Source organism: Uranotaenia lowii, chromosome 3, assembly GCF_029784155.1.
Source record: "Uranotaenia lowii strain MFRU-FL chromosome 3, ASM2978415v1, whole genome shotgun sequence".
NCBI lineage: Eukaryota > Metazoa > Arthropoda > Insecta > Diptera > Culicidae > Uranotaenia > Uranotaenia lowii.
Genome location: NC_073693.1, coordinates 118,653,635 through 118,678,277, shown reverse-complemented (window position 1 = coordinate 118,678,277; position 24,643 = coordinate 118,653,635). Strand labels below are relative to the sequence as shown.

General features: G+C 35.2%; 1 protein-coding gene across 25 annotated transcripts in view; it reads left to right on the top strand.

Annotated features, from left to right (window-relative positions):
- The window catches only part of LOC129755407 (gamma-aminobutyric acid receptor subunit alpha-4), a 706,839-nt gene that overhangs the window by 419,162 nt on the left and 263,034 nt on the right, over nt 1–24,643 (top strand). For all 25 annotated transcript variants that reach the window (XM_055751878.1, XM_055751872.1, XM_055751879.1 and 22 more), the window contains exon 4: nt 19,491–20,777. In XM_055751878.1, the coding sequence (XP_055607853.1) occupies nt 19,501–20,777 (1,277 nt within the window). In that variant the 5' untranslated portion in view covers nt 19,491–19,500. The remainder of the gene's footprint in view (nt 1–19,490; nt 20,778–24,643) is intronic.

The following is a 24,643-nucleotide window of genomic DNA, read 5'->3' as shown; positions in this document are numbered from 1 at the left end:
TTCAGCTTTTAGAATTTTTCGTAGTATTATTTAACCCCTAAATGTATGCAGCATCCTTAATTTCAGAAAAAATGTGAAAATTTGTTTTTACAGACCCAAAAACTACTGAAATTGGTGTTGTCATGCGTAATGCTTTTTAAGACATCGCAAATATATTAAAAATTATGAATTTCCGTACGTGTTCATAAGATTCTTCATTAAAAACAAAGTTTGTTGCAAGTTACCCCATTTTCTAAGAAGGGTGAAAATCGCATGTTTTTAGAAAATTAAAAATAACTGAAGAAACCAATAATTTTTTTAACTACGCCAGTTTGATGTCCCAGCATCCTTCAAACTTTTGATGCATAAAGGATACGATTAACTGTGAACATAAGTTTTTTAGAAGCTATTGAAGTTGGAAATTGTTGCGTGTTGCCCCAGTTGACGGTATTCAATGCCTTTGAAAATAGTACCACGGGAAACAACGACCGATGCAACCTCGAAAAAATCAACCACGGAACTAAATTTATTACTGTCTGGACCAGAGGGGGTCAAACCTAAGCCCTCGAGTCCCTGGTCGTTCCTCTGGAGACTCAGTGGAGGGTGGGCACACAAGGCCTTCTTTTGTGGCTAGCTCAATCTTGAGCAGGAACGGAGCTCCTCAAGGTCGGCTTTTACAAGTTTCTGCTGATCAAGGACCCGTCGGATATGGTTAAACACACTACCGCTGTAAAATTTAGTTTTAGGCCACCGGTTTCCGAATAATTTTTTTGTCTTAAAAATTTCTTTTAGATATAACACAATCTTAAACTTTAATGTATTTTTAGTCATAAGTTATTGACTGATATTTAGAGTAAGAATATTAAAACTTTGAGCGTTTTAAGGCACTCCTCAATGAAGTCCGATTGAACTGAAAATTTGCACAATTCAGTTTTTTGGGCTAATCTTCAAAATATGAAGGTTATTGTTCAAATTGGTGTAAGGCAGGGAAGAGCATCCCGCTAAGCTTTTCTCAAATCGAATTGAAATTATTTTTTTAACGATACATTGTAAATCATCATTTAATACTGGTCCATACAATTTCGAAAATAAGATATGTGAGTAACTTTATTTATTATGTACTTCACATGTTTGCAGTTACATTTGCCCAGAAACCATTCAGATTGTTACAAGTTCGTTAGTGATATCATATTTTTTCGATTCAAACAAAGATGAAGTTTTAAGAAGAATTTGCTCAGCAATTTTTTTTTTCAAATATAAAATATTTCATTTAATTCGAAAAAATGCCTTAGCACTCAAATCCCGGAAAAATAAAAATAAAATCATATAAGAGTGATTTTTTTAATAAAATGATTGAATAATATTTTCGTGCTGTTTATAAACGATTTAGCATCATGCCTTCAATCACCGAAACTACTGTTTGCTGATGACTTGAAAATATATCGAATCATAGATTCAATAGTGGACTGCGCTGCGCTTCAAGATGACATCGACAGATTACTGGCGTGGTGCAATATACATGGAATGGAAGTCAATGGCGGTAAGTGTAAGTGCATAAGCTTCTTTAGAAGTAGATCCTCAATCGTTTACGACTACGCTTTAAGTGGAAGCTCACTCGAAAGGGTAACCTCCATAAAAGATCTTGGGGTTACTTTTGATCAAAAGCTCATTTTTTCCCAGCATGTCGCGACGACTACAGCCAAAGGCTTTGCTTAGCTCGGTTTTCTTCGTCGGAATACGTCAAGTTTTGAAGACCCGTACGCATTGAAAACTTTATTCTGCTCGCTAGTACGCAGCGTCTTAGAATATGCGGTTCCAGTTTGGGCACCCTACCACTCCGTCCACAGCGACAGGATTGAAAGAATCCAGAAAAAATTTCTGCGGTACGCATTACGCCGTCTGCCCTGGCAAGATCCCGTACGGCTACCTCCTTACTCTGAGAGGTGTGGCCTACTATCAATGACGCCTTTGAGTCAAAGAAGAAACTATCTGCAACGAATCTTCATCTACGATATTTTGACCAACGCTATTGACTGTCCCCAACTGCTCCAGAGTTTAAACCTCTACGCTCCAGCTCGACAACTTCGCAATCAGTTGATTTTTGGTTGCCAATAAGCAGAACAGTATTTGGACAAAATCACCCCTTACACCGATGTTGTCAAGCTTTTAATGTTGTCTCGCACTTATTAGACTTTCATTTATCTAAATCTTCGTTTAAAAGTGCAATCCGTGATGTAAACTAATATTTAACTAATTTTTAATAGTATTGTAATCTTATTCATAAGTTAGTTTTTAATATTAAGTATGTATGGCAGTAGTCAAAGACTCAAATAAATAAATAAATTAATAAATAAAGACTGGGAGAACGATTTCAGATTTCTTATCAACAAGACTAAGCATCAAAGTCTTCGGCAAAATTTCTGGATTCTCGAAAAAAACAAAGTTTGTGATTCTATTATTTGACCTTAAAACTTTGTGACTATTATCTGTCATGCTATTTTCAGAAATTTCAAGGCTAATCCATGTCGATCGATGAGTTGAGTCTTTTTTTTTTAAATAAGCAATCGACATTATAAGATTTTTATGAATCAGCAGAACAAAAACCTATCCCAGTGGCATCTTAATTAAATTAAGAAAATTCATTGAATCTGTAATCAGAAATCTAGAATCAAATATGTAAATTGTAACTTTGGCGATGTTGGTTTAAAAATTTGTTAAATTATGTTTTTTTTCTGAGATTTAAGTGACATCACTCAAAATGCAGCAATGTAATAATCATATACGGAACAGTCTATTCATCGTTTGTAGAAAAAAATCTGGTCAACGAGGACAAAATTTGAATTGTAAATAATATATCGAAAATTGTTACTGATGAAGGATTTTAAGTCTACAAATTTAATAACTATTCAACGTGATAATGATTTACTAAAATGTATTTTTTTCACTAAAAATTTCGCTGTGATCTACCTCCATACTTCTAGTTTAAACTGAGTGATGACGAATAGTAGCATCAATTCGATCAAAAAAGAGTTTCTCCCAGAAAAAGGTTAAGCCTTTTTCGAGCCACAGAAAATTGGAAGGTCTGTGGTTCGAAAAAGATTAAAATTTGCGTTCCTCATAAAAAAGGGAAACAAACCATGATTAAAAATTAAAATTATTTCAAAATGATCAAGTTTAATCATGCAGATGCTTGATCAATTTTGGCTGATATTATTCACCTTGTATAAAGAAAACGGTGTTAAATTTCTGTTTTATTTAAAAACATGAGTTCGTTTCGTTTTCCCCATCTTTTCGTCAAAAGTCAATAATTTTTCGTTATAAAAAATCGCAGCATCTGTGTCACAGAACAAAGAATTTTCAAAATATTTACTGATTTCGCAGACTTTTAGATTTTTGCTCGTATTTCTAAAATTCTAATCTTATATGTCAACATTAGTTTTAGATTTCTTACTTTGTATTGGAAAATCAGGATGAGATTGTCATTGTTTAACAATTTGGCTCAGGTAAAATGTAAAAGAGACACAATTTTTCATGACTTTTGATTGAAATAAATGTTTTTTTTTATCACAGAAAACCATCACAGAACTTCTGCGTAAAATCACAGAAAGTAAGATTTTTTTTTCACAATAACACAGAATTATTTTCGGCAACCTTGCGGAAGACCTGAGAACTGAGACCTGAGACCTGAGACCTGAGACCTGAGACCTGAGACCTGAGACCTGAGATCTACGACCTGAGACATGAGACCTGACCTCAGACCTGTGACTTGAGACCTGAAACCTGAGACCTGAGACTAAGGCTATCGAAATCACAGAAAAATCTATCTTTTTACAGAGTTTTGAGCAGAATTTTAAAAATTTTCTAAGAATACACAGACTTTTTAATTTTATGCAGATTTCTAAAATTGTAAATTTTCTTCCTTTCGATTCTAATTCAAAAAGATGTGAAAACAAGATATTGTATATTGATTTTCTTCTTTAAGTGCTATAAAAATGTACCAGTTTATAGATGTTTCAAATGATTTCCCAATGAATTTCATAAAAACACAGAGATCAGACATACAAGCTAGCCTCCGAAACTTGTGTAAAATTTCCAACAACCGTTTTGAACCAATTTCTGTTTTTTTGGCTGGGCCAACAGATGTCTTCAAACACACCAAAGAGAACTGTCAAAACCAAACTAAGAAAAAAAAACAAAATGTTGGTCAGTTTTGAGTATGAACTGTTTGGCATGACAAATTGGACTGTGAGAACTACCGAGCGATCACTGTCCTCAATGCCGCCTACAAAGTGTTGTCCCGAATCCTACTTCGCCGCCTCACGCCACAAGCAAACAGATTCGTGGGAAGTCATCAGGCCGGCTTCATGGAGGGACGGTCTACGACAGACCAGATATTCACATTACGGCAAATCCTCCAAAAATGCCAAGTGAACACCAAGTCCCTACGCATCATCTATTCATCGACTTCAAAGCCGCATACGACACGATCGACCGTAACGAGCTATGGAAAATCATGGACGAGAACGGCTTTTCCGGGAAGCTAATCAGACTGATCAAGGCGACGATGGATGGAACGCAGTGCTGTGTGCGGATTTCGGGTGAATTGTCGAGTTCATTCGAATCGCGCAGGGGGCTTCGACAAGGTGATGGTCTATCCTACATGATGTTCAACGTGGCGCTAGAAGGTGTTATTCGACGAGCGGTGGGCGAAATGCGGGGCACGATTTTCAACAGATCCAGTCAACTTATCTGCTTTGCCGATGACATTGATATAGTCGGCAGATCATCTGCGGCGGTGGAGGAGATCTACCGCAAACTGAAACGCGAAGCAGGAAGGATTGGGTTGATGATTAATACGTCCAAGACGAAGTACATGCTGGCCTGCGGATCCGAGACCGACCGAACCCGCTTGTCCAGTAATAACAAGGTCACGATCGACGGCGACGAGCTGGAGATAGTCGAAGACTTTGTCTATCTCGGCTCACTGGTGACCGCAGACAATGACACCAGCCGTGAGATCCGGAGGCGAATTATCAGCGGAAGTCGTGCTTACTATGGACTCCACAAGCAACTGCGGTCGAGAAGACTTTGCCCTCGCACGAAGTGTAACCTGTATATGACGCTTATTAGACCGGTTGTTCTCTACGGGCACGAGACATGGATATTGCTCGAGGAGGACCTGCGTACACTCGGGGTATTCGAGCGACGAGTGTTAAGAACCATCTTTGGCGGCGTACAGGAGAACGGAGTGTGGAGGCGAAGGATGAACCACGAGCTCGCGCGACTCTACGGCGAACCCAGTATCCAGAAGGTGGTGAAAGCTGGCCGGATACGCTGGGCGGGACATGTTGCGAGAATGCCGGACGACTGTCCTGCAAAACAGGTGTTCGCTACGAATCCGGTAGGAACAAGACGAGCGGAGGCGCAACGAGCGAGGTGGTTAGACCAAGTGGAGCGTGATCTGGCGAACGTGGGGTGCCCGAGAAATTGGAGAACGGTTGCCATGGACCGAGTGAATTTTAGGAATTATGTTCGTCAAGTTATGTCGTGAGACGGAATACTATGTAAATAAAATAAATAACTGTTTGGCATGTTTCAAGAAAATCACTGTTTAAGTTTCGTGACATTTTCTTAAAAGCTAATCGCTATTTCCTTCAAGCTAGCTGTACTAAATTTTGAACAATTTGATGCAAAAGCGATACTCCAATGTAACCCGCTTTGAGATGTCTAGAATCATTACTAATGGGTAAGACTAATCTTCAAGAATGTTCCGTATTGACTGGATATAGCCGATTCGTCCTCTGACGATAACCGTACAACCAAGAAGTGCAAAAATTTATTCCAAAACTGTTTGTTATTTTGTCTGTCTCAGTAGTTCAAAAATAAAGGAAGTGAAATTCTATCCAGCAAAAGGTAATTTCTATAGCATTTATCTAGCAATAAATTGAACCTGTCTATTTCAGATCCCCGTTAGTTTAATCATTAATTAGTTCTTATACGATTACGCCTTTTCGAAAACTGGCCACTTGAAAATTGGATTTGTAACTTTTGAACGGCGCAATAGATGGCACTGTTTCAAGTTAAATTTCAACGTATTTTTGGACGTAAGCATTTGAAATTTTACACACTTTTTGGAAGATTTTTTTATCGAGCTTGTACGTCGACTGCGATAAAAATAGCCTCACTAAAAACCTTCACATAGTTTTAGGTTCAAATGATAGAATAAGAGATTTGTTTTTCGTCATAAACACAGAATTTTTAATTCGGCAACCTTGCTTGAGACCTGAAACCTGAGACCTGAGACCAGAGTCATTGGACCTGAGGCATGAGGCATTAAGCCAAAAAAAATGAAACCTGAGACTTGTATGTTCGATCTTCAGAAAATGGTCGATTTCCAAGATTGATTCAGATGAACGGCCGAAGAATCGATTCACCTTAAAAATCAGGCCTCTATGATCGATCTCTGATACATCGATCTTTCTTTTTTCACAAAGAAGAGCTACTTTCTATTAAAACAAAAAAAGCAAAATAAGAAAATCGAAGTTTCAAAGGTGTTTGAACCCATGGAAGAAAACCTTCCAAACACTTATGTAGATTTTCCATACATCGAATCTGCGGACGAAAATTTCGCAAAACCAAATTTTATTTTGAGTACCGTTATCGACCAGATGCCACATAGATGGCAATGTTTGACATTGATTTGATACTCATTAAAAAGATTGAAAGATTTAATCGAAAATCAACCGATTTAACCCTTTCCTTCCCACGAGGTTTTTCACGTTTTAAAAATAGAAAAATTCATGTACAGCTTAAGTTCTAGAACAAAAGATACATAATTTGAGCCTACTTTGATGATCCATTTGAAAAATTTGGGTTTTGAGGTGGATCAAATGTGATCCATTGGGAAGATAACAACACATAGAGTGCAAATGAAAAACAGGAAATAATTGCAAAAAAACATGGAATTTCATCACTTCATTGATCACAAACTAAAACGATCCTATTTGTTAAAAAACTTCTTTGGTATGCGCATTCCTTGAAAGTCTATTTATAGAACTATTTGAAATTTTTATTTTTGCCTTGAACAAGTGGCCGCCATGACACTTTGCGCAAGGAAAACAAAACATGACGTTTTTCGAGAAAATCACGAACTTTTACAAATATTTCGAGACATGTGGTCATTTAAGCAGATGAAATAACTATCCTGAAGCGAATTTTTTTGTTGACGAAATGATTTTCTGGAGTATTGATAAGAAGCTTTACAAGAAGGAAAATACGTTTTGTTCCCAGTGTATCACCAGTGATCCACTTTACTTACTCAAAAATTTATATGTTTTAGTTGAAATCTAAGTAAACCATCATTTGATTCTGCTTGCATAAGCAACCTTCTGCACATCAGTAGTTTTATAGACACTATAATTTCATATAGTCTGGCAAAGAGAATGATAGGAGCCAATCGAACTGTCATTCGCGGGAGCCAATCGAGCAAACTTTCTAAATATTCGAAAATCATGGTTGAAGTATTGTGATTCACAAAGCTTATTTGGCTTTTAAGTAACATTAATTAAAGCTATTTAGCATAACTTTCATAATTTTTTACCTATAGACCATGAAATATTTCTCAAAATCGATTTTGAGTTCAATAAACAAAAATAGCATTAAATTTGCGAATCTAAAAACATATTTTATATTTCGCAACTGGAGAGAGTTATGAAGAGCTAGAACATTATCATAGAATGCTCGATTGGCTCCGCGCGAATGACAGTTCGATTGGCTCCCGTCATTCTCTTTGCCAGACTTTATAAAATTATAGTGTCTATAAGTAGTTTTATTTGAAGGAAATTATATAAACTTGTCAAGTTATTGAACAACAAATGACGACTAGATTTAAATACGTAAAAAATCCGACTTTTTTGCAGCTTCTGATCTGCCAAGCAAAACCTAGCGAACCGATTTTCTTCAAATTTCGTGCGATGTTTCTTCACTCATATCCACACATTCGGTGAGAAAATGGTGTTGATCCAAAGCGTCCAGTTCAAATGCGAGCTGTTCAAAGTTGTGGATCACCTGCGCTACCAAGGGAAGGAAAGGGTTAATCGATCGTTTCCTTGCTGAAGAATCGATCCAAAAAATCTAAACTCTGAGTTAAAATGATCGGACTTCAAAAGATATAACCAAGATCAAACAATCCGAATATCTTTACCTTATTCTAATGGGAATCATTTCTTCTCTTGAAATTTCTACCTCTTGAAATAGAATAAAACAATGTTTTCTTTTTGCAATTTCGTTTATTTGAAACGGGTCTGAGCGCTAATATTGAGGAGCCGAACTCATGATTTTGTAAACAAAATGATGATGTCAGTTAACACTTCAATGGTTTCATAATAAACTTTACATCAAGAATTTGAGCTATCAGCTTTTGTATCAAAGTTTTCTCAAACCCCCAGCAAACATTTATGAAGGTATAATGCAGGAAAAACAGAATTATTCAAACAAATAAACTAGATGAAAAGATTGTATTAAACTACCAAAATAGCATATAGTTACAAAAGTGGAGGCGATATATGTATCTACTATGACAAGATTCCAACGATTCGATTTTCCCAAAAAAGCAAAATAAAAAAATCCTCGACCGAGATTTGAACTCCAGTTCTCCAAGTTGGCTGTCCGATATCTTACCACGATGCCAACTCATTAGTTGATATGACCCTCGCTATAGCTCTTTAGGTGGGATTTTCTTTTTACGAACCGGTCAAAGGAAGAGACCGGATAGAGTGTCAATTGTAGGACCGCCCGTTTATCGTATATCAGTTCACTCAAATCGTAAATGTCGAATTAGCAAATTCTCAACTTTTTGGAGACATAGGAGAGATAAGGGCATGAAGAGCATCAGGGGCATATTAAGCACTCCATTTTTCTACAAAAGTAAGTATTTTTTTGAATAAATTTTCTTGAGGATTAGTTCCATACTTCCTAAAGTATTATTTTTCAGCAAAAAGAAATCTTCTATCATATTTACAAAAATATTTTAGAAAAACCAACTCGGTTCTCAAGTGACGAAAATATTATAATTTTTGAGCACTGGAATATAAGCTTTTATGATCGTTAAATTATCTTAATCTAAAATGTATGCACTGCAACGTGATGAACACATTGCAATTGTTCCTCAATTTTCACCATCATTATTTATTGATTTTTCACTTAAATCAGTTAAAAACGCATTTTTACTTTAATTTGTTGACTCGGGGCGAACAGAGCACACTTAATCGGGGTACGATGAGCGTTTTCTGCCGTAGCATCTAGCACCGAATTCAACTCTATGTAGGCAACTAAATTATAGAGCTACAGCTGCACCAGTTTACATCTGACGATTTGGCCTATTGGTAAGGTGTCGGAGAGGTAATCAGTAGGCTCGAGTTCAATTCCTGTTCGAGGAGATTTTTTAGTTTACCATTCATGATCGATTATTTTGATTGTCGCATTATATGAATTGGCGGGTGATGCAAAGCACCAAAAACATAACGCATGAGTGTGTGTGAATTGTTTGTATTCTACGACATTATTTAAGTATCACTTTGTTTGATGGATTTACGCCTCAACGTTCAGTGTAAAATGCATAGACCATGAATGGTAAATGAAAAAAAAATCACCTCGAACAGGAATCGAACGCGAGCCTACTGATTACCTCTCCGACATCCAACCATAAGGCCAAATTGTCAGATGAAACCAGTCAAGCTGTAGCTCTATTATTCAGTTGACTTCGTCGAGTGAAATTCGCTGTTAGATTCCACGGTGGAAAACGCTCATCGTGCCCTGATTAATGTTGCTTTTAATGCCTCAGGGGGGGTTCTCATTATGCCCCTATAGTTACTGATTTTCAGCTTTCGGCAAAAATTTTTGAAATACATTTTAAACGTTTTTATCTACTTTTTCAATTATCAGCCAGTTATATAGGTAATAGCTGTTTTCTATGCTTAAATAAGCGTCTTCCTTAAGGTGATCATTATGCCCTTATCTCCACTATTTACGAATTGACTAAACTGCTATCCGATTCAACTTATTTCGGGCAAAGCTTGTCGTGAATGAATAATAGAATATCACTCAATATCAACGTGTTTACGATGGTTATTGAAAATACCTTAATTGTCGATTTGGATTATCATTTCTATTACGACGTTTTGTTAGCTGGGTCTTATTAACCGAATGGTTTCGAAGTTTTATGAAATCTTATTAAAATCTAATTTCCTACTGCGATAAAATGACGACTTAGTACACATTGTTTCTTTCGTTATTTCTGCTGTTTTTTTAAGAAACCTAAGACATTCCTTCGCTAAAAAGAAGACGTTCTCCATTGCTCAACCTTTTGTAAATATAGAAAAGTTTAAATATAGAAGAGTCTAGAGCTTTTTGTACAATTCATAAACTTCAAAAACATTCCTTGTGTTCAAATTAATGGTTATCATTGATTCAGAGAACATGTCTTTGAACATTTTAAAGCCTAAATATTGTTGAAACTCACGACGACCTAACTTGACACAGCGGCGATTGATTTGGACTAATAAACCGCGTGTCAAATAAAAACAATAACAGAGAACGTCAAGTTGAACAGATAGAAAATCATTAGGGAAGTGTTGCCAATATGACGGATGAATAATCCAAGATATCAATCACTATTGTAACCTGACCTTTTTATAAGACTTGACATGAATAAATATGATAACATATATTATCAGTTTTCGATACAAAAAGTATTGCGTTTTAATTTGATATCAGAACAAATACGTTAAAAAAATTATTAATAAGACAATTAAACAGATTCAGAAGCTATTCGGGGTTAGGGCTAGATACATTTACTATGTGCCCCTTTTGAGATTCAAGGGTATTTGAAAATATTTGAAAATTGACAAAAATTAATTTTCAAACAATGTGTACATTTGAAAAAGTGAAATATTATAGAGATATTAAAAATTAAGGTTTTGAACCAATGATCAACTTTCTCAAAATCTGCCAGAAATTTCGACTTCAGTTCGCACAGCACAGTGTAGTCAGTAATTTATTCGACATTTTCCAAATAATTTTTTTTTAATTTCGTTTTATCTTCCTTGACAATCTAACCTATCTTGATGAACATTCCCAAAAGAAAACATTTGCTAGAGACTTTTTGGATTTCTACTGAATCTAACTGGTGGTATTTCGATTCGAGTATCAAGAAAAAGAATATCTTAGAATATTTTTAAATTCTTTACTCGCGCACCATCTGACACTGAAGCCTTCTTCATCATAAAACAAAGCTAAAAAAAATTGGCGCCCATCAAAACGCGCAAAATGTGCTTTTACATTTCCAGTTCCGCTTCACAATCTTCCCGTTCGGACAATGAAGTTGCTCCTTTTTGGCCGAGCAGCCGGCCGGCCGGGAAACCATTTTGCATTTGCCTTTTTCTTCCCGGATGCTCTGAATCAGCGCCTTTTGAGGGTTGCCTTTTTCCTGTTGTCAGATTTCTCTTGGAAGGTTTTCCTTGAGTATCAGCAGAACGGAATCGCAGCCTCGGAGATGTTGGCAGTGTTAATTCAAGGCAAAAAAAATCCGAGGCAACCGGCTTTCTTTTCCTTCAGAGCACAATCATGAACCGGAATGCTTCTGGAGGTCTCGGGACTGCTCTATCATCATGCACCCGGAGAATGTGGTTGTTTATTTATAAGAATTTCGGTGCCTGATAGCCTGCAGTCTTTCAAGTCAACATTGCAAAACTGGATTTGATTACAAATGAAGTCTGTTTTGAGAATTCATTGTTTCATATTTTTCTTTCTCACATTCTGACTGAGCACTGTTTCTGAAGTTTTTTCTTTATATTGTGTTGCAGTTCTGACATATTTATGTTGAAATCACAAAGCTCTGGTATATATTTGAGTGTTTTCCCCAAGACTGTGGACTTTTCAAGACCTTTCAAATGTGTGTAAAACATTGTAAATATTCTTTTAATAATTCCATCGATTTTCCTTGCCTTTTCATCGAGGAAAGCACGTTTCCATTAAACTCGATGAATCACCACTGCAAGATATACGACCAATTTTCCAGTCAGGTCACCTTTTCCCTTCGCAAAGTTTGGGTGTGGCTCGAAGTGGGAAAATATTTATTGCATTCATTGAACGAGGGTCGGTTCGGTCGAAGCCAGTGGGAAAAAAGTGAAAAAGAAAATAAGTTCAAGGAATCGCTCTTCGTTGTCGTCGTCTCTGAGAAAACTAGCAGCTGTAGTGAAGAAGGATGACTGTTGAAGAAGCAGCAGGAGCAGTGAAATTGCAATCGCTAGGATAAAGTGGGCAATAAACTAGCTGCATCGTTAGTTTCGTCGAGCGAGCGAGCGAGCGAGCGAGCTTGAGGTTCATCTTGAATGGCATGACTTCGCCAGTTTCGGATTTGCAATACCAGACTGAACTGCTTTCGGCACTTTACTTCCCGGAAACGAATCTTTGTTTGTGGGTAAGTCAACCACTTCCACTTTCAGGAGTAGTTAATGATGAATTGAAAGCTTCTGCTTCATGGAAGTTCGTGTTTTACATATTTTTGGTGGGTAGTAAAAACTGTAAAAAGCTATAGAAGGAAGGCATTGGACCAGGATTCAATATTCAACGAAAATAAAATACGTCCACGTTTAACAGAAATAGTTTCATACAAAACTGTTTGGATATTCAATGAGTTTGCCAGGTACAGTAGCGTTAAAAAACGAATGAAATAGCGTAAAGCAGTGCCATTTCATTCTCAGTTGATATTTCATTAATGAATTTACACACAATCTATTTTAACTATCCAATTAATGCTTTACAAAATAAGAATTCCGAATGAAAAAAATATACAGTGTTTCCCAAGCAAAAAGAAATTTGAGATTTCTTCACAAAATTCGCTTTCTTTTCTTTTGAAAATCCTTGTAATTTAGTCAATAAATGTAAGAATGTTTGATCTAGTAGGAACCAGATACAGTATCATAAAAATCACCTGGAGGATGATAATGCGCCTCATTTTCAAAGCGGCAACATTTTTGATCGCGAGAATTGAATTTTATGAAACTAAGTTAAGAGCAAATACTCATTTTTAATCTACTCTAGAACACAAAATACAATCTAATTATATTTAAGAAAAAAATCTTTTAGTTTTTTTAGGCTTTCATATTTAAAATTCAGGAGGAGGAAATCACCGATTTTGACATTTGCCTATTTTTGCATTCCACCAAGGTTTGTGGCAGCTAGGAACGTTTACGGCCGATATAGAGTGGACAAGGTGCTATTTGACGATAAGTGAAAAAAGGCGCCTGGAATTGCCGTTAAAGAGTACGCAATGCGCGATTTTGCACAAATCGTCAAAGGCAGCAATCCTGGAGCTCGAATGTAAAAAACAAAGTCATCGTAATGCTAGACCTAACATTGACCAAATAGCACCTTTTCCGCTCTATGCCCGTCGAAAACGTCCTGATCTTGATGAAATGCAAAAATGAGCTATTATCGCAATCGATTATTTTCACTTCCTTGGTTATTCAATTTTTAAGTCTGTTAACTATCAAAAATTTTAAATTTTTCAAATCCAATGACCATAGTTTTGAACAACAGACTAAAATCAAACGAACGAATGTTTTCGCATTGCCAAAAAGAGAACGAATCGTTGTGAAAAAAAATTATATAAATTTAAAAATCTAAGTTTAACTGAAATATGACAGAAAAAATGTCTAAAATTAAAAAAATACAAAAATAGCCTTAAAATTAATAAAAAGTTTAAATGGAAATGATAAAAATTACAAATATGACAAAAATAAGAAACATTAATAACAAAACAAATAAAAAGTACCTCCGCACGGCTATCCAATCCAATCACACGAGAACATCCGGGGTTCACTACCGTTTTTCGTTCTCCATCAAACTTAGCTCAATATCTCTTATTTTTTTAAAATAAATTTTTAATCACTATTTATCATAAAATTTACGCTTATCATTGTCTTCTGGTGGGGCTTGTGAAATAGCTCATTGGACAAGTCAGTTGTCTCCTGTTCGAGTTAGAGCCCAATAGAAAACATCGAACATTGTATGCATCTGATGAGTTTTTCAATAACGGTTCGCCACCTGCAACTTTGATAAAGTCGCGTATACCATAGCGATGGTAAAACGAATATAATCGAAACAAAACCAAAAAAAAACCTTCTGGTTCCACTAAATTTATATTTCAAACATCACTTAAATATCATCTGAACCGAGGGTTAACATCGGTTAAATGGATTCAACTACTTTATTGCAGATTTGTTCGATGTTTTCATAGTTTAACTACAAATTTAATCCAATTCAAAAAAATTTCAAAACGGTCTTTGAAAATCAAGACAAACTCCTAAAATTCAGAACACTTGGCATCTCTGATCAGAGCTCCGAAAAAATTCACTGTTTAATACTTCCATTTCTGTCGCCAGATGGAGCTATTCGTGTCTCCTGTTGTCTCGCTAAGTGAGGTATATTGGTTAGCAGCTATACTTGCTTATAATGCACCTAAATTACATTTTTTAGAAATGAAAAAACGATATTTAAAGCTATATCTTGGTAACAATTCTTCTGTCTTAACGAATTTTTCAAAAATTGATATTTGGTATATAACGATTCTTGTAAAAATTTCGTCAAAAAATGATACAAATACTGGAAACAGAGTATGTAAATGGAGAAAAATGTATTTAGGCTCCCACTACAAAACGCACAAAAATAAAAACAATTTCTTCCCCCCTGTCAGCGTTGCCACATTCAAATCTTACTATAATTAAAAAAAATCATTGACAAAATATCTGCACCAAAATGTGCACCAACAACAAAACAAATCATCAGTGAAAGTTAAAAGAAAAACATTTGACATTGCTGTTCACTCAATAAAAGGTGTTTAACCCTTCGGTTCATAAAGTAACAAATTTGCAATATATGGAAAAAGTGAATTTCAAACTATTTAAAATGATTTTTGAGGCAGAATAAAAAATCATGAAATGAAGGGTTAAAAATCCGGAAGCTACGTTCAACTGTGTTATTATTTTTCATAATTGGCGATTTTAACATTAATCTGAATGCTGTATTTTTCTTAATGAAGCGCCGTTCACATATCACGTGGGCAACTTAGGGGAGGGACCGTTTATAAAAAATTTGAACATCATAAATTTTCAGATTTTTGTTTAAAATTTTCAAAGAAGCAAAACGTAAAACTAGAGCTGAAAAAGGGGGGGGGGGGGGGGTTAGTTTAGTTTTCATGTGTGCTTCAAAACAAGCAAAACTAGTGAATTTTGTCAGATTTAAGTGTTGCACTGTGCTATTGAGTTTTTTTCTGGAATTTTTCTCATATGTAAGAATACAAACTTCATAAAATTAGAGAAAAACTTCGATTTGTTTCATTAAATATCTTTCAACAAAAAAGAGTTAATCCAGTAAATTTTCACAAAAAGAAGAGCACTCGAAAAGAGTACATCTACTCTTAAAAGAGCACTTTTGGTATTCTTATCCTAGCGCACGTTGGAAACTTACTGAAATGAGCTCAAATTTGGCTAGGGTACTAAAAAATGAATGAGGATCAATCTCCGTAAGGCGCATTGTGATCAGCGAAAAAAGCCAAAAAGTTAACTAGTCCAATGTTCAATCAACTTGTTTTGTGTTACAATTCTAAGCTTTACTCTCAACTCTCACTTGAATTGCATTTATTTAAAGCTGACCTCTAAATTTGCTTTGTGTTACATTACAATTCCCAGCATTTTCTCTACATGCTTGAAAATTATTTTTTTCAAAATGTCCTGTCAACTTACTTTGTGTTCCCATTTCAAGTTGTCCTCTCAACTTGCTAGAAATTTATTTTTCCGCAAAGAAAAACCCTTAAGATCAGTTGAAAGTTGGGTGAAATGTTAGCTGCATCCCATTTGCATTAGTGGAAAACCATCACCCAAATTCGGCAACGATTCCATCGCCTATTCTACACTCTAAAGAAACAATGCAAACATTTGGGTCTTCATTTGATTTTCACTCACACATTTTTAGCATAAGATGAACGATGAAAAATCAATCATTTTGTTCGGTAATCCAGTTCAAAACAGAAATATAAGAATAAGTGGATTAAGAGTTAAACTATCCGACTTAATTTTAATGCTTCGAAAAAACCATATCGTAAAAAATTAGAATAGTTTAGCCCTTTCTTTCAGTACGTTAACCTGAGGTTTTTCGTATATTGGATTCTTCAGTCCCTGATTAGTGTCGTCGTACAAGTGTGTGCATTTCTTTTCAGCTTCCAGACAAAATTACACATGAAGCTTCCGGATATTCGGGAAAGTTTTGCATTGGGATAAGATGGGATTTTAAGTAGAAGCAAAGTGGGTCGGTCCAGAAGAAAAATGTTGAAAAAACGGGTTGGAAACTTTTCGAAACATTTCAATAATCAAACCTTTTTTTGAATAGTTCATGAATTTTACACACACAAAAATATCGCTCCACCCAATTTCTTGATCGTAAATTTTTTAAACCGAACCTGCGAATCGTCTCCACAAAAGGGAACTACGTCATCGTAAATCATCCAAATCACTGTTGAAGCTCGGTAGCTTCGCTTGTTTTTCCCTGCACTTGAATTCTTTACAAATGTATCAAGTTTTTTTCAAGCTCTGCTTTTGCGTTTCGTAAACATTATTGCTTCTTTTTTTTTTTAAACATTTCAATCATTCGTTTTTTAGATTCTCCCCTACGTTTACACTTCTCCTATGATGTTTCCATTGACTCCTTCAGACCTTCCAGTTTTTGAAAACTTATCCAAACATCTAGATACTTAGTAATTGAACATAAATTGTGAAGAAAGCATTCTACATCGGAAAGTCTCCAAAAAGAACTTCCAACAATTTTACAGTGAGTTTCACAGTAAGTTTTATACGAAGTAAAAAAAGTTTTCTGATTCTTAATGAAGATAAATATAAGTAAGTACAGTGTTTGTAACATTTTAAGTCAGTAGAGCCAAAAATTTCAATTTCAATTCAGAGATTGAAAGAGCCACATTACAAATTTATTGTTTTTGTTTTTTTTTTTAAATAAATGCAAACAAAATATATGAATGATCAATAATTCACGATAATATTTCAAAACCATTAGATTTTTTTCTCTATTTCTTGGATATGTCTTTCAAATTTGTTCCTTATTACCATGAAGTACATGGATTCTCTTAGAAATTTAATTCGTAATTTGACAACAGGTATTTTCATAACTCATGAAATTAAACGAACGTTTCCTAGGAATTAAATGCATCAGGAAAATTCAAACATCCTATTTAATGTTGCATGGTATTCTTCAGTATTTGGCATCCAATTGAATAAAAAAAATGAAATTCAATCCATTGTAGAGTATTCCTCAATGATTGATAAATAATTACCAATATAAATCAGATAAGGTGAATTTGTGACAATTAATAAAAAATGTAGTAAATAGTAATAAAGTTTCCAAAAAAAAAAAAACAATAAAAATAAATCAACGGCGCTGAACTCTTAACCAAAAATGAAAAAAATGTGTCCGCTACTGAAACTTAATTCAAAATTTGTGTGCTTTTGTAAATATTGGCTGCATGCATCAAACTTAAAATTGTAAGTGTGTTTCATGACTCGAAGGTTTATTTTTTCTAAAATACGTATCATTTCATTCTCGGGGTGCAAAGTTCAATTAAGTTGCTGATGGAGCCTGTAATTAAGTTTTCAAATATATTTTCAGAATTGAAAATTTCTTTCATTCTCAATGCTAGTTTAAGTTGGAAAAAGCTGTCAAATTTTAATTTGTGTTTCTCAACTCTTATTTTTGGAATTTTGTATTTGAATTTCATGTGTCTGTTCACTTTTCAACCCATTATTTATCGAGTAAACTTTCCAAATTTTTCTGTGTAAGGGTCCAGGCCGGGTGAATCTGGACCTTGGGTTTCTAAATGTTGAGCTCAAAACCGGGTAATATTCGGGAAAATCCATACAAAATCAATGTGTTTTCCATTAAAAGGCAAGGCAAAAGCTAAAAATAAACTCACGAAAAATGATTTTTGCAAAGACACATCAGTGGCGTTCAAATATTATCTCAAAATTTCATACAAATTGTAAATAATTCGAACCTGGCTTTCTCCTCGATATTCAGGTAACCAAACCAGACTGAACATATGTCAATTTTTTCTTTGAAAATCCGTGCAAGCTCGGTAAAAACGGGCAATCTGGAGTTCGACTGGTTAGCGTAGAGAGACGGTAATCACTGATCCACAAATGGTATGGGTTCGATTCGCATATTGGTATTGGGTCTTAAAGGTCAATCTTAGGTTGTCCACGTCATTTTCTGAGTCTGTAAAGTCTAAATCGGCTAATAACGTTGAATAAAAAAATATATTCAAATCCTATACGATTTTGTAAAATTCAACTGATTTATTATGATAGGGGGGTTAAGTTGTTTGATAACTAAACAGAGGTGTTCTAAGAACTACTTTTTTGAAAATGATAAACTTCATTTTTGCTGTTTGTTACAGCTTATTTTTTGTTTGATTGATTGAAAAACATACATACGTTTTGGAAAAAAAATTGGCTCCAGTTTTTTCTGTATTAAAACAAGAGTAGTTTTTTTGGATTAAGATTAATGATAAATCAAATCTTGATCTCTATGGTGATGCTTTAACAACCTATTGCGACCTATGGGTGAGTGGAACAATTTTGAACCTACTAAAAGTAACGTTATTTCGAGAGCTCTATAGCGGTGAAAATCAAAAATTTTGTCAACCAAACCAACTCAGAATGAATATCAGGAGATAGGTTTGAGTATTTTTTTAATCCTCTTCTGACGGAGTTCACTTATGAAATCGAAAGAAAATTATAAACTTTTTCAATTTATGAGTGCACTGAAAAATACTGATATTTTCGTCACTGTTTGCAGAGATCTGACCAAAAATCTTTGGTTTCAACAGTGGGATATTTGAAATAAAAAGTAAAAACTATTTCACTTTCCCCAGACAACCAGAAGTCGTATTTTATCACATTATATCGCATAGAATGTTATTTAAACACATTTTCGTATATCTGCACCTATAACGTGCGGCCCATGCATATTCTTTATCGTATGCATTGCATGATTTTTTACCACAATCTGTATATCTGCATCTACAATGTGCAGCGCAAGCAAATTCTTTATCGAATTTAAATACATTGCTTGATGTTATTACGACAATACAATTCAAATCAAGAAAATTTGGGTTAATGTACCTATATGGCCTCCAAAATGATACGTATATACTGGGTTTGCTGCATTATATACTAAATGTTTACACGTATATTTGCACGTATATTTGTGTTGCAAATTCGAAATACCCACCAAATGGTTGTCTGGGTAGGACCGTCCACCATTGAATTGTATATTTAGTTATTGTTTCTCCGATACCAAATTTAACTGCTTTCCAGAACACATATTACTGAATAAATTTCTCTGTGAACATTTACTGAATTCTATCTATTTTTCTCCCATTCCAGATGACATAATATGGGTTTCACGTGCGAAAAAGCGCATCATCGCACGTTACCTTCGGAACCACCCTACTGGATCAATACAAACATTGGCTGTGAGCAGCTGTTGACGACGCCCACGACGCCTCCCGCGGCAGTAGCACCAATTAAAACTCCCGGTGCTCGTAGTGCCACCTATCAGACCACCAAAAAGTACCACAAAGTCCACCCGAAAGCGGCAGCAACACTTACGTTCCAGAAGCAGCAACAGAATCAACTCATTCCGAACAGAAGCCCAAGCAAGCGCTCCGGGTCCTCGGATCCGTTGAGAACGGAAACCACCGGAAGCAGCCACCATTACCCGTTCAACCTTTTCCATCCGTTCCATTCGTCCTCGCAGCAGTATTCGACGATTATTTTGGATAAGCTCTCACAATTTATCACTAAACATGTAGCGGAACGAAGTGGCGGCGCTTGGTCGTCCATATGGCACAACAATAATGGAGGAGGAGCGTCGCCCTGTGGCACTTCGATTGGCAGCAACGTTTCCGACAAACAACAACCGGAGATTCAGGGAAGTCTGCATTATTCCCGTAGCAAAACCGGAAGCAGGTCGTTTGCTGGCAGGCTTTCGGAAGCTGCCGCCTCAACTGAAACCGATGCATCGAAATACCAGAAGCCTTCATCATCGTCACCGCCATCCTTCTCTTGTCAAAACGACGAGCAACTGGCAAGTGAAGCAGCATCATCATCATCATCATCAGTAGCAGCAACAACAGCAACTACATTATCGTCGTCGTCGTCGTCGTCGTCGTCGTTAAGTTTACAATCGTCCTCTCCGTTATCCTGTGATCCTACTTTGACTGCATTGTCGTCTGACGGCGGAGAAGACCTAAATTACGGAGACACTGGAGGCCACACCTATCAGGCCGTCGTCGATTGTCCCGAGCGGCTTTCGGAATCGTCTCCTCAATCATTATCATTAGCACCTTCTCCCTCCCTAGCCTCGGAATCTGGTTTCGGTTCCGATTCCGCTTGCAATTCCAACAGCCTTCTCAGACAGCAGCAGCCCCTGCAAGGCGGCTTGCACCGAAAGACTTCGACTGCGAAAACGACGCCGGCCGCAACGGCAACAACGACGACGGCGACGCATCAATCGTCCCAAACGCCGCCGCCGTCAGCCAGATGCACGACGACCACTAGTAGTCATTATCTTGTAAGACATTCACTTTGTTTATACGCAGCATCTAGCGTTCTATTAGCGTTATGTTATCTAACAATACCAACAGTTGCCTCAGAAACACCACACCCCATGTAAGTACCGGTGGCGTCGCGGCGTCCTCACCTTTCGATGAAGATCTGATCTGATGTCTTCGTTCGTGTGTTATTGTTGATCTTTTCTTTCAATGGTTTTTCCATACTAATTCTATTTACTATCATCTTTGAACTCTATTCTAGTGGCCCTTAATACACGCTTAAGACTGGGCCCTGTCGAATTGTCTTGGATCGACTTTGAGTCTCGAGTTAAGAGATACCTAACCAAAGGCTTCAGCGTGTATAGTGCCATAGTCTTATCTTTCTTCTCTTTTTCTTCCTCTCTGATCTAATCTTCCTAATTCTACTTTATAATCGGTTTCAGTTTTATCAGATTGTGTGGCTTTATATTGTTTTCCTAATTCAACCCTTCCCACTCTTAGATTGCGTCTACTATGAATAACAACACTGATGTACACCTACTTAAGCGAATTTCGATGTTAACGGTTAAAATTGATTTACAGTGACTTAAGGACAGTTAGAATGAACAAACTGTGGAATACAGGAAGGCTACTAGACTATAGGTGCATTTTAAACCTCCCATAACATTTTTTGGTTGTTTTTCTTTGCCACAAATTGCAATAAAAAAATTAGTAGCGATTCCTTCAGTCCTGAATAAGCGCAACGGTTTTAAATTTTGTATGGACATTTGTATGGGTTAACAAAATATTTTATTCAGAAAACGCATGAGATGTACTAAAAGTTCTAAAAAATATTTCTATGGATTTTGAATATTCCTTGATTCTTGCAGCACATTTCTTTTAAACAAACCTTAACCCTAATCCACTCTTGAGTGTCAATATGACATTAAGGTTGCCGAAATCACAGAAAAATCTATAATTTCACAGAATTTTGAGCCAAATTTAACACAGAAACTGTGTCACAAAACACAGAATTTTTGGAATATTCACACATTTCACAGAATTTGAAAATTTTGAACGCTTTCTCAAAATTATTTTTTCTATGTCAATTAAAGTTTTGGATAATTATCTTTGAATTGGAGAAATATTATACAACTAATAATGTTAATTGATATTTCTTAAAATTGTCAAAAAGACGCAATTTGACATGACTTTTGAATGAAATTAAAGAAAAAAGCATCACAGAAAATTGTCACAGAATTTTTGGGAAAATTCACAGAAAGTCAGAACTTTTTTTTTGTCAAAACACAGAATTTTTTTCGGCGAACTTGATTCTGAAGCTTAGCTCTTTTAGACATGGGACACTTTCATTTGGATATCACTAAGTCCCTAGTGATCGGATAAGCAAAACTTCAACAGCGTTGTGTTGCCTGTTTAAAGTACTATTCTGATTATTTTATTAAATTTTTTAACTTACGCATTTCTGAGATACTTAAGTTGCAAGAGATGAATACAAAAATAACTGTGCACAGTTTTTTTCAAAATCCACCATTATAATATCGAGAACTGACGAAACCGTTTTGTATACTAAAAATTACTTTTTTGGGATTTTAAACCGATTGGTTTATTCATTTCACATACTGAAAATTGCTGTGTAAGTATAAAAATACTGTTAAGAATGTCCACAAAGATGTTTGAGTGAAGTATATGATCGGAAATTACGGTTAAAGATCACGAGGCAATTCAAAGCTTTTACCAGAATTTTAAATAATGAATGAGAAAAAACTAAGAAGAAATTTCAAGAAAATTTTCAGCAACCACTTATGTAAACTTAACCTCAAAAAACAAATTTTTGCTAGTTCCAGAGCTCGTTAGCTATGTAGGTGGTGCCGAGCCAATGCGACAGATAAATTTTAATGGACGAAAACACTTGTGAAACAAACAATGTTTCAAAAGTTACGGCTGTTTAATTTAGTTACATCTTCGTTTCTGACAAGATCCCTTGCAGAATAAAGTTTATATTTGCTAGTTGTTTTAGAAAAAATATTATAATTTGTCAAGACTCTGCTCCTATAGAAAAAAAACTTATTTTCCTGACGAAAATTTGGTATTTCGATGTTTTCAAAAGTTAAAAAAGGATAGCCTTGTTTGAAATCTGCATAATTTACGATCTCAACTCATCGATTTTACTTTTAATTGAGTCTTGTAATGATTTTTCTATGTTTTTGATTGATTTTGCTAGCTGACATTTCAGTGAAACCGTATTTTAGTGGTACTAAAGTAATCAAGTTTTGGTGAATTCAAAACAGCTGAATCAACCAGATTGTCTACAGTGTCTGTTTAATAAGAAATATTAGTTAAAAAAGTAATGGAAATTGAAGAAGAACGATGCAATCGCCTAAATCAACGATCAAATGAAGTATCACTGGAAAAATCTGATCAATATGTATCATAACTGAAAAAAGTATGCGCTGACCGATGGGAGATACTAAGAACTTCTTATCAAAAACAATAAGTAATTTATTAATATTTTTCCATAAATAATCATAAGATTATCATCTTTCCTTTTCAGAAAATGTTTTGATCAAACGAATGGTTATCAAGACACGCGCATTTATAACTCGCCCATTTAAATGAACTAAGCTTTAGTGTATCCACATTAAAAAATTGTTCGGAAACTCTGAATAAATTCTAAAAATCATTAATTTTGCATCTTTTTTTTTGCGCACTCAGAAGCCATAGAAAAAACTTCCTTATCAGATCTTGACAGTTAACATTCCTCGTGTTGACGATAGATATCTCTTTTGTTGATTAATCAATTTCCTCAATTTATAGTTTTGGAAATCTCGTAACATAACTCAAATGTGTTTTTCAATTATTATTCACCTACAGCACTTCAGTTTTCCGCTATTCAAAGTTTAAGAAAAAAATCCGAAAAAACATGATTTAGTTTCCAGGAAAGCAGAATTTAGAAGACATACGTTGCACATAAGGATACATGTTTTTGAAAGTTTTCATGATCATGACCACAACAAATGCAAAAAAGTGGTGTAAAATCCGTCCTTTTCAATCAATAAACCGTCAAAATTGTTTAAGTCAAACAAAATAAATTTTGAAAAAAGGATTGGTAAATTGACGTAATTTGGCACATTTTCGAATCTTTAGATTTCCAAAATACTTAACACAGAATTTTTGACAAATTTTAAAATATTTCTGTTTTTTGAACTTTTTGTCAATTTGCTAATTTTCTTGTACTTTGATTCAACATTGGCTATGCAAGTCATTTTTTTGCGGTTTTTTTTTAAATTTTCATCCTACAGTCAAACAACTTTAAATTGGGCAGCCAAAAACACTTAAATTAATAAAAATAAAGTGAAAAATCTATCGACTGGTTGAGTAATGAATAAATTGCTTTTCGGCGATTTCAGTAAAGAGAAAATCTTAAAACGATTTTCATTTCTTCATCCGACGTTTCGGCATTCATTATGCCTTTTTCAAGAAATGGAAATTTCTCGGTTTAGTTGTCCAACAATGAAAACGAGAAAATTCAACTCCTTTAAAAAGGGATAATAAATGCCGAAACGTCGGATGAAGAAAAAAACAATCGTATTAAGCTGAAATCGCCGGAGTAAATTTATTCATTAAAAAAAAAAATTTGTTTTGAAAAAAATTTGCATACCATCAAAAATCTTTCCTGAGGTCTGTTTCTAAAATTTATGAATATAAAGCGAATATATGAAAATGTGTGAATATAAATTCTTTACGGAAATCTCGCATTGCAAAGTTGAATTTAAGTCTTTGAAAATCTGAGAAATTGCAAATTGATAAAAGGTTAAAAAAACAGCTACCTTTGATAATTCGGCAGAAAATCTGTGTTTCGTAATCTGAAAATGTGAAACTGGCCCATATAACGTCAACTATTCAATCTTTTTTCAAAATATATCTGGTGTGACATTTTTGGTGTTCATGATTTTATAAAATATCAAAAAAATATCCTCATGTGCA